This window comes from Felis catus, chromosome X, assembly GCF_018350175.1.
Source record: "Felis catus isolate Fca126 chromosome X, F.catus_Fca126_mat1.0, whole genome shotgun sequence".
NCBI lineage: Eukaryota > Metazoa > Chordata > Mammalia > Carnivora > Felidae > Felis > Felis catus.
Window position 1 is genome coordinate 44,665,604 of NC_058386.1, and position 10,608 is coordinate 44,676,211.

General features: G+C 40.4%; 1 protein-coding gene across 1 annotated transcript; it reads right to left on the reverse strand.

The window, feature by feature from the left end:
* Positions 1 to 3,144: 3,144 nt before the first annotated feature.
* On the reverse strand, positions 3,145 to 4,269 carry CENPVL3 (centromere protein V like 3). The gene has a single exon (XM_023249250.2). It carries the CDS (start codon positions 4,081 to 4,083, stop codon positions 3,295 to 3,297), a length of 789 nt encoding a protein of 262 aa, XP_023105018.1. The 5' UTR covers positions 4,084 to 4,269; the 3' UTR covers positions 3,145 to 3,294.
* Positions 4,270 to 10,608: the final 6,339 nt, after the last annotated feature.

Here is a 10,608-nt window from a genome sequence, read left to right on the forward strand (position 1 = left end):
TCTGAAGCAGGCTCCAGGCTCTTAGATGTCAGCACAGAGCCCCACGAAGGGCTTGAACTCAGGAACCGCGAGATAATGGCCTGAATGGAAGTTGGACACTTAACCAACCGGGCCACCCAGGCGCCCCTACCTGGTCTCTTTATGTTCCTTTATATCTCATCCTAGAAATAGGACAAGATTAGGAAGGAGAATTATTAAGATGGAAATTTTAGAGATGAGGACCCTGAAACTAAAGCCCAGAGAAAATCATTAACTGGTCCAAGAGTAGTGGACTTTTTTCTGTGCTCCCTCAGCACCTTGTTCTTGTTCTAGCTACAGTCTGTTTTAAGCTTGTGGTTATTTGCCTCTCTCATCCACCAGACAGAAATGATAGGGGCCTAGGCACTGAATTTTGTTCACTGCTCTATTCTAGTATGGAGAGCAGTGCTGGGCACCCAGTAGGCATAAAATGGGGTAAAGCTGGAGAGAAAATTGGGTCTGAGGTGGGGTAGGATGAGGTTACATCTAAGGTGATTCCCCTGTTAACAGCATATATGGATGAAGACAGGAACATGTTTATGAGGACCGAGAAGTGGATATTGTCTGATGGATCCATTAAAAAGGAATAGAACATCCTGTAGACTTGTGGCTTACTAATCCTTTTACCCCATTACTGGAATCTTCTGACTCTCACTTTAAGTAGCCAAAAAATGGCACCTGAGAGAGTGCACATGGAAGTGTCTTAATCCTAGAGCTGGATAAAATTATGACCATTGATTCTGTTTATCAGTGTCCTGATCTGATAAGGGCAATAACCACAGCAAGTTCTTGTTGTGTGCTTGCTACGTGTCAGTCACTGTGCCAGATTATATTTATGACTTCATTCAGTCTTCACAGTGAAGGAGACTGTGGGTTTTTACAGATTTTACAAAGCCAGACAGCACTAAGTAGAAGAGTTGGCATTTCAGCCCAGGCCCAAATGCCCAGTCCTCGCACTTTCCTTGAAGTAAGAGATGCCTAAAGCATGGCACACGGACCATGGTCAGTGTCCACGATAACTTTCATGATGCATAGACAAACATTTAATATACAACTTGAAAGTGTATTATATTTTTTGTGCAACGGGGGAAAAATCTAATACATAAAGCAACATTAAAGCCTTCTTTGGAAGTAGGGGAAAAAGACACTGACATCACACAACCTGTGCCAAACCCCCCTAAAGATTCCCTTAAACACCTCTCTCCTTTCCCCAGCATTCCTCATTGGTTCTAAGCTGCCAATTGATTCTCTTCCTCTCCAAATCTCCATCCTCAGATATCTGGGAGATATACTTTCCCCCAACAGCTTGTCCATCCTCAAGTTCTAGCACTGTCTCCCATCCCTTTTCACTACACAACTGTCCCCTACCTGCATTCTCAAACACTGAAGGCAGCCTAGGATCCATAAATGGTATGCAGGTTAATAATGCTCTCTGAAACTCTTGAACGAGTTTTTAACAGATCAAACTCATGATTTGTACATAGCATAGAGAAGCAGAAAAGTCAATATTCACTTTGAAAGAGAAGTCACTCTTAGAAAGAAAGCTATACATACATGAGTTCATTTGTACAGAAACACTGACGTGGTAGAAGCATGAAGTCTTGAGTCATTTTTTTCCTCTCTAGATCTCATCCATGCAATGGAATATCATATAGGTGTAACTCTAGGTGCAATTATTTTCTGACCACCAAGATGACCAAATCTCCTGGGGGGCATATATGTATGTTCATCGTCTCTCTCCCTCTATTCTTTTTCTACCTCAACCCAACCTCTAGATGGTAAAGGGCTGGACCAAGCTATTCCAAATAACAAAGGAGGAGCTTCAGGAATAGAGGTACATGTTAGGAAAACCAGGTCATAAATTCTCTTCCGCCAGTCTGGGGTGGGGGAATGATGGTAAATGGGAGGTAAGGATTGAAGGATGATAGCTTCTCTGTGTGATGGCTGTCACGTTATTTGAAAAATACATGGAAACAAATACCTACTTAGTTCATTTTTAATTTGTTGATAGATATGTCAAGTTAAACAATTCAATGCATATTGTATGCACTTGTACAGAACAGACAGAGAGCAAGAGAGATGGAAAGAGCTCCAGGCCTTTTATCCAAGTCAGAGAACACTGAGAATATTTATTTGTACTTTACTCCTTCAAAATATTGTTACTATAGTGAAAAGTTGGGAAAAAAGGTAACCATCCATCAGAACCAACCATCCATCCATCCATCCATCCATCCATCCATCAGAAAACAGGTAATCAATCCATCCATCAGGTTGGTTAAATGAGTTATGTAAGATCTACATTTTTTAATTCTATGAAGCTATTAAATGATGGTTTTTGTACATATCATTTAACAGGAAAAGACACTCACCACCTATTGTCTGATAAAAATCTCAGGTATAAAGAAATTACATATAAATTAATGCTGATTGTAATGTACAACATAGAAATAGATACTTTTCAGTTATTAGGTACTCATTTCTGAACACTTTATCTGAATACTTAACACATATTCAAGATAGGAATTTCAAAACATCAAAGAGGGTGTACATACAGTCCACAGATACCTTTTCTCATTCTTGTCTCCCCATTCCCCTTCCCAGAGGCAGTTTCTAAAACAAAACCAAGCAAAATGGCAACATCATTTGAAAACATAGGTGCAATGAGGTATGTAACACTAATGAACCTTAAACCTACTATATACAAATACATTAAATAAACACTGTGACCGAAAATAACGCACATCTCTAAGTAGCGAAAACGTGAGTGCGTACCTAACACACACACACACGCACACAGATAATCAACAGAAAACGTCCTCGTAAAGGTCTACAAAAGTGTTTAGATATAGTGAGTGGTCTTACATGCCAGATGCGACCATTAAAAACAATCTTGCTCACAATAGCACCATAACGGTACAGTACATATGAATAATCTGAAAATGATCTGTGAAAACTGTAGGAAGAATAATACAACTGAGTGTTATGCAAGGCGACCTGCAAAGGTAGACACTGCCTGCTGACGGGATTGGAAGACTAGGGCTGTTCACAGACACATGTGTGCTCAGTTTTTTTGATTATAAGCAAGTCCGTTGAAACACACTGAGAGGGAAGGGGTGGAAGCTTGGCGCGACATCACGGGTTCCCCAGTCCAGAAACCGACCTCTTTCATACAGTAATTCCTTCACAAGCACTGAGGTGGCCCCCTCGAAGGCCACCGGGCACGTTTCAGGCGGGTGGCGGCCCCAGTCACTGCTCCTCTTCAGGAGAGGCAGGGGCTCACTCGGGAGACGCGTTCTGGATGGCCTTGAGCTCCTTCGTGGCCTCCTCCCCCCAGTTGCCACCGTCGACCTCCTCGATGACCACACTGCGCACGGTGCCCGCGTCCAGGCAGTGCGGGGCGACGCCGTAAACCCCGGGGTCAGAGACAGACGCGTGGAAACTCTGCACCCCGCACCTGCTGCAGAAGCTGTGCAGCGCCGGGTGCGTGTGGGATCGGTACGTGACGATGCTCTCGGCGCCCAGCAGGAGAGTGAAGCGCGAGGCCGGGACGAGGAAGTGCCGGTGCTGCTTCTTCCTGCACAGCCTGCAGCTGCAATCCACCACGCGCAGGTCTGCGGGGGCCCAGACGGCGAAGCGGACCGCGCCGCAGTGGCAGCCGCCGGTGTGGTACACCAGGCCCGGGTACTCGAAGGTGTCCAGCAGGAACTTGGCGGCGCCCTCGCAGCTGAGGCCCCGCCGCTTCCTGAACGTCTCCCAGCGCTCCCGCTGAGCGCCCAGGTCCATCTCGCCCGGGGACGCGGCGGGCGCCGGCGGCTTCGGGGCTGGTAGCGGGCCTCTGGAGGCTGCCTCCCGGGTTCGCCGCCACCAGCGCTTCCGCCGCAACCTTGCGGAATCCCGCCGGGCGGCCGCCGGCTTCCTCCCCGCCGCGTGGCTCCCCACGCGGACTTGGAAAGGGGGGCGCCGCGCGCCCATGACCGCGATGGCTGCGCAGGCTGCGGCGGGATCCCCGGGCCGTTTTTGCCCCTGCAGCTGCTGGGTGTTTGCGCCGTTTCTCACTCTGCCCATGGCGCCTGCAGCCTTTCAAGCGCGTGCCCACTGCCCCTCGTTTCCTAGTAAGTTACCGAGGAGCCTCATTGCATCAGCCTGATTGGCCACTTGTTGAATATGATGTAGAGACCCTTCCTTTGACCCTATCAAAACAGCCTTTACTGGCCTGAAATTCTGGCTGAGCCTATCAGCTCCCTCTTCTCCTAAGTATTATTTTCTATTGTTCATTCCAATCAGAAGCCTACCCTTAAAATATTGAAACACTGGAAATGCTGCAGACCTTTTATCTAGCATGCATGTGGAAGCAGGCAGAACAATTTATAAAAAGCACTGTTCATCTAGTGTAGAAGAGACAAACTGAAACATAGACAAAGTGTGTAGTGTGTAATTGTACTAGTAAAAATGATGACCCACAGTACCATGTTACAACACACCAGTGGACCCAAAGAAAGAAACTGTATGTTACTTCAATACAGGACAAGAAGGTCACTTGTGTAAGTGACATTTAAGAATAAGAGGTAAAAGAAGAAAAAATACATTAATTAGTCCATCTATACCAAGAAAAATTAACAGCTCTGACAAGCATGCATGTGAAGCTGCAACTTTGTTCTTTGGAGATTGATGTGATCATTTCGCCTGGCCAGAGGAGAGACCCCACAAAATGAGCATGGATCTTCTTATCTGAGGTGTATTCAGCACCTGGGAAAACAGTGAGAAATCTTCCAAAAAGCGCTTCCTGAATTAGGTAGTGACAGCTACACACACTGGCTACAAGCAGAGGTCTATCCATAGCTTAGGCTCAATAATTCTTAACATTTTGTCATATATATCTACATTCATGCATGTGTGTATATATTTTCTGAAAAACATTTTTAAGTCATATATACACATCAATGCCACTTCATCTCTCAATATTTCAGCACTCATGTCCTGGGAGTAAAGGCTGTGGCAATAATTAATGGAAAACCTCACTGAAGTGGGCTGGGGATGCTGGAAGGGGAGGCTGGTAGGAAAATGCTACCATTCAGTGCCAATTATAGGAAGAATTGTCAATTACAGACCCCTAACAGAAGCATCTCAATAGGAAAGAATGGTCAAATGCAGGCTTATCTTAACAGGGAAAGATGTACATTGCATCTCCTACAAGAAACCCACTACCCCTGCAATTCAGCCAACGAGAAATGGGTATCACCCTGAATCTTGCTTTTCTCCAAAGGACTTTTGTTCAAAACAACCCTTCCCAACTTCCTCCTTCTCCTTCCCCTTAAAATAATGTTACTCTCTTTTGTTTGTTGGACTTACCTATGGTTTTGCCATAGCTTGCTTGTCCTGGATTGCAATTCTGTGCTATTCCCAAATAAACCCAATTTTGCCGCTAAAATAACTGTCAGCTTTATTTTTAAGGTTAACAAGGCATAACTTCTTGTATAGCCACAGTATCATTATCACGTCTACAATAATAATTCCCCCATTTCATCTAACTCCCAGTATATATACATATGTATATACATATATATGTGTGTATATATATATGTATATATATATATATATATATATATATATATTTCCTCAATTGTCGCCTGAATGTGCTTTATAAACAGTTTCCCCCTTAATGCAGGTTTAATTAAAATTCACACATTAATTTTGGTTATTTGTTTTTAGTCTTTTTAATCTGGAACAATCTCACTGTCATTTTTCCCATGACCTTGAATTTTGTTTTTAATTAACCAGGCCAGTCCACAAAAATAGACACACAGATCAATGGATCATAATAGAAAACCCAGAAATGAACCCACAACTAATCTTCAACAAAGCTGGAAAGAATATCCAATGGAAAAAAGACAGTCTCTTCAACAAATGGTGTTGGGAAAACTGGACAGCAACATGCAAAAGAATGAAACTAGACCACTTTCTTACAGCATACACAAAAATACATTTAAAATGAATTAAAGACCTAAATGTGAGACAGGAATCCATCAAAATCCTATAAGAGATCATAGGCAGTAACCTTTGTGACATCTATAGCACTTTTTTCTAGATATATCTTCTGAGGCAATGGAAACAAAAGCAAAAATAAGCTATTGGGACTTGGAAAAACAGTATGGAGTTTGCTCAGAAAATTAATAACAGAACTACCTTATGATCCAGCAATTGCACTACCAGGCATTTACTCAAAGGACACAAAAACACTGATTCAAAAGTACACATGCACCTCTATGTTTATAGCAGCATTATCAACAATAGGCAAATTATAGAAGGAGGCCAAACGTCCAGTGACTGATGAATGGATAAAGTTGTGGTATGAATATACAGTGGAATATTACTCAGCCATCAAAAAGAATGAAATCTTGCCTTTTGCAATGACATGGATGGAGCTAGAAAGTATTATGCTAAGCAAAATAAGTCAGAGAAAGACACATACCATATGGTTTCACTCATATGTGGAATTTAAGAGAAAAAACAGATGAACATTGGGGAAAAAAGAAAGGAAAACCACAAAACAGACTCTTAACTATAGAGAACAAACTGAGGGTTGCTGGAGGGGAGGTGGGCCAGGGGATGGGTTAAACAGGTGATAGGGATTAAGGAGGGCACTTTATGTGATAAACACTGGGTGTTGTATATAAGTGATGAAACACTGAATTTTAAACCTGAAGCTAATATTACACTGTATGTTAATTAACTGGAATTTAAATAAAAAAACTTTTAAGTTTAAAAAAATCACAATAATCAACCAGGCCAATCACTTACCGATTTTGCCTAATTTTTTCCCTACAGTGTCCTTTTTTAGATTGCTCTTCTACCCAATATTTTTCCTATACAGCTAAAGGTCAGGTCTAAAGGCTTGATTAGATTCAAGTTACACATTTTGGCAAGTATGTTGTTTTGGCAGATGTTGTATACTTCATATTGCATCACATAAGAGGTTCATGATGTCAAGTTATTCCAGTAGTAATGATACAAAATGCTATATCTTCATTAAGATAATGACTTTCAGATTTCTCCATTATGGAGGTACAGTTTTCCTTTTTCAATAAGCAAGTAATCTGAGGGGTGTTATTTTGACACTGTGTGAATATCTTGTTCCTTTTCAACTTTTGCCTAATTGTTTAGGAATCCATTGATAACTTTTGACTGAACCAATCATTTCAGTGCCATTTGGTTATAAAATGGTGATTTTGTAATTCTAATTTTCCTTCTACTTTTATTAGCTGACTTTCATCCATAAACATGAACTTTCTCTTACCAAGTGTGGATGGACTACTGTTTCTCCCTTAAAGGCAGGGTATACACTTAATTCTTTGCCTTGAATTATCAGTTTGCAGAGTAAAGAGTAGGAGTAATAATAACTTCCAATTCAATCATTTACAGTGAACTAATTTTTTTAGGGTCAAGGTATTCCAACTTTGGTCCATAGGAGCCTTTTCAAACAGGATCCTATGTCCTTTTACATTTCCCCATTAATCTTTGACCATTTCCTTATTTTCTGCAGCTATATGCTCCACGCTCTCCTTAGACGTTTATACTCCCAGCCCTGGAATATAAAGAGCTCTGGTTCCTTTTAGTGGAGCATGGTATTTAGAACAATGCCTAGGCACATCATGACAGACTTATTATTGTTGAACTTTTTATTGAGATAATTATAGATATGCGTACAGTTGTAATATATTATATATGTTATATATAATTGTATGTTATTATAATTATATATAATTATATATATTATATATGTTATATATATACTATATATCATATATATTATATATAATTATATATATTATATATGGAAACATCCCTTGTACCCTTTACCCAGTTCCCCCCAATGGTAGTATTTTACAAAACTGTAGTATGACAACTAGAATATTTTTATCGATAAAATTCACCAATCTTACTCAAATTTCCCAAGCTTTATGTGTAAGCTCTGACAGTTGGCCTTTCTTTTTGAAATGCAAGTGCCTTGACTTAAGCTTTGATTGATTGCCAAGTCATCTGCATAAAAGAGGTATCCACTTTATTTTATTTATTCTTTTTTTTTTGCATTGGAGAATTTTTTAATCAGTCTGCGTGTAGTGTATTTGAGGAGAGAAACCATAGTACATACCTGTGCATAATTAACATAATTGCCAACATAATCAAATATCCCCTGCCATGCATATCTGCATCCCCGAGGGTCTCCAGTGATTGTGGTTGATTTCTGCCACCCTGCCACTGCACATTTTCTGAATTCAGCTTTACTTTAGGTTTCACAAGGTTTTAGTTACACACTAAACTGTTAATTTTGATGACCGTGTTTCCCAACCAGCTAAAGTCATTGCTGCAACGTGACAGAAGGATGACGAAGAAATTGCTGCAAGGTGGATGCAGGGGGAGCGATGGACAGAGGGCCTTTGCCATTGTGTGCACTGCCTCTGGGGCCTTTTCTTATAAAGGAAATCTTGAGCTCTTGGTTATTAAGTAGATACCTCACTATTCATTTTCTTTGAGGTATCCACTTTAAGATGACTATCTTGAATAAACACAGTACCAGCTACAAGTCTAGATAAAAGCTGGGCTGCCCCCACCCCACCCCAGACTCCTTTGTTTTAGAGATCATTTGGGCCACTTGTTTTTTCTCTTCCCATACTTTAATTTCCTGCTATTTTTTAACTTCATTATTAATGAGTGAGCCCTGGAAACCTAAGGCCCCCACCCTACACCCCAATAAAAGGAGAACCCTAGGTCCTTACCTACTCTCCCCTGACTCCCCATGACCTTGCTGTGATGCTCCAGATGTGTTATATAATTTCCAGAATGTGCAAGTAATAAACTTTTATTTTCAAAATTTCCTGATGGTTGTTGCTGAGGGCATCTTGCAATCTCTGTAAGAACCACAAGGGCCAGTCCAGCCACAACGTTGGTTATTGACAGACTGAGACTGGCACAAAACAACTTCTACACAGATCACATATATAAATTCATGTCCCATCATTGCAGTCAATAACCACTGGTACTACAAATCTATTCAACATTTCTAATGTTTTGTCATTTCTAAAATTTTATGGAAATGAAATCAAATAGTATGTAGCTGCTTAAGACAGGCTTTTATTCATTTGGCATAATACTCTGTATCATCCAAGTTGTTTGGTGTATCAATAGTTAATTTTTTATTGCTGAGTCATATTCCATGGTGTATATATAATACAGTTTGTTTAAACATTTACCTGTTGAAGGGCATCTGGGATGTTTCCAATTTTTGGCTATGACAAACAAATCTATTATGGATATTTGTGTATAGTTGTCTGTGTGACCAAAAGTTTTATTTAATATAAAGAGTGCGTTTACTGGAACATATAGTAATAATTGCATGTTTAGCTTTATAAGAAACTGCCAAACTATTTTCCAGAGCGACTATACCATCTTACATTCTTACCAGCAACACAGAGTGATCCAATGTCTCCATATCCTCCCCAGCATATGATGTTGTCACTAACTTCTATTTTAGCCATTCTGATAGGTGTATAGCAATATCTCATTGTGGTTTTAATTTGAATCTGCCTCATGGTTAATGATATTGGACATCTTTTCATGTGCTTATATGCAATCTGTCTCTATATCCTCACGTCTTTGCCCATTTTCTAATTGGATTTTTGTTGGTTTTTCTTTGTTTTGTATTTTTACTGTTGGGTTTTGAGAACTATTTATATATTCTTGATAGTAATTCCTTGTTGGAGACTTGATTTGAAAATATTTTCCTCTAGTCTGCACTTATTTTTTAAACCTCTTTACAATGGGTTTTGCAGAGTAAAAGTTTTTAATTTTTATGACATCCAATTTATCAATTTCTCCTTTATTGATCATACTTTTGCTGCCAGGCCTAAGAACTCTTTGGACTTAAACCCCAAATATTTTATGTATTTTTCCCCTCAAAGTTTTAAAGTTTTATATTTAAGTCTGTAATTCACTTTTGAGTTAATTTTTATATTAAGTGTTAGGTTTAGATCAAGATATTTTTTTTGACTATGGATGTTCAATTACCTCAGTGTCATTTGTTGAAAAGGCTATCCTTTCTCCACTGAACTGTTCTTGCACCACTGTAAAAAAACAAGATAAACATATTTGTGTGGTTCTATTTCTGGGCTGTCTATTCTGCTCCACTGATCTATGTGCCTATACCTGCACTAATACCACACAGTCTTGAGTAGTGTAGCTATATAGTAAGTCTTCTTATCACACAAAGTCATTCCTGACTGACACTTTATTCTTTTTCAAGATTATTTAAGCTATTCCAGGGCCTGTGACTTTTCATAACAATTTTAAAATAAGCTTGTCCATGTGTACAAAAATCCTGATGGAATTTGGATATTAAATTGTACTACACATTGGGGCGCCTGGGTGGCTGAGTCGGTTAAGCGTCCTACTTCAGCTCAGGTCATGATCTCGCGGTCTGTGAGTTCCAGCCCCGCGTTGGGCTCTGGGCTGATGGCTCAGAGCCTGGAGCCTGCTTCCGATTCTGTGTCTCCCTCTCTCTCTGCCCCTCCCCCATTCATGCTCTTTCTCTCTCTG

Excerpts from the sequence above, each read along its gene's own strand:
- CENPVL3 (XM_023249250.2), bottom strand. The coding sequence starts at position 4,083 with ATGGGCAGAGTGAGAAACGGCGCAAACACCCAGCAGCTGCAGGGGCAA.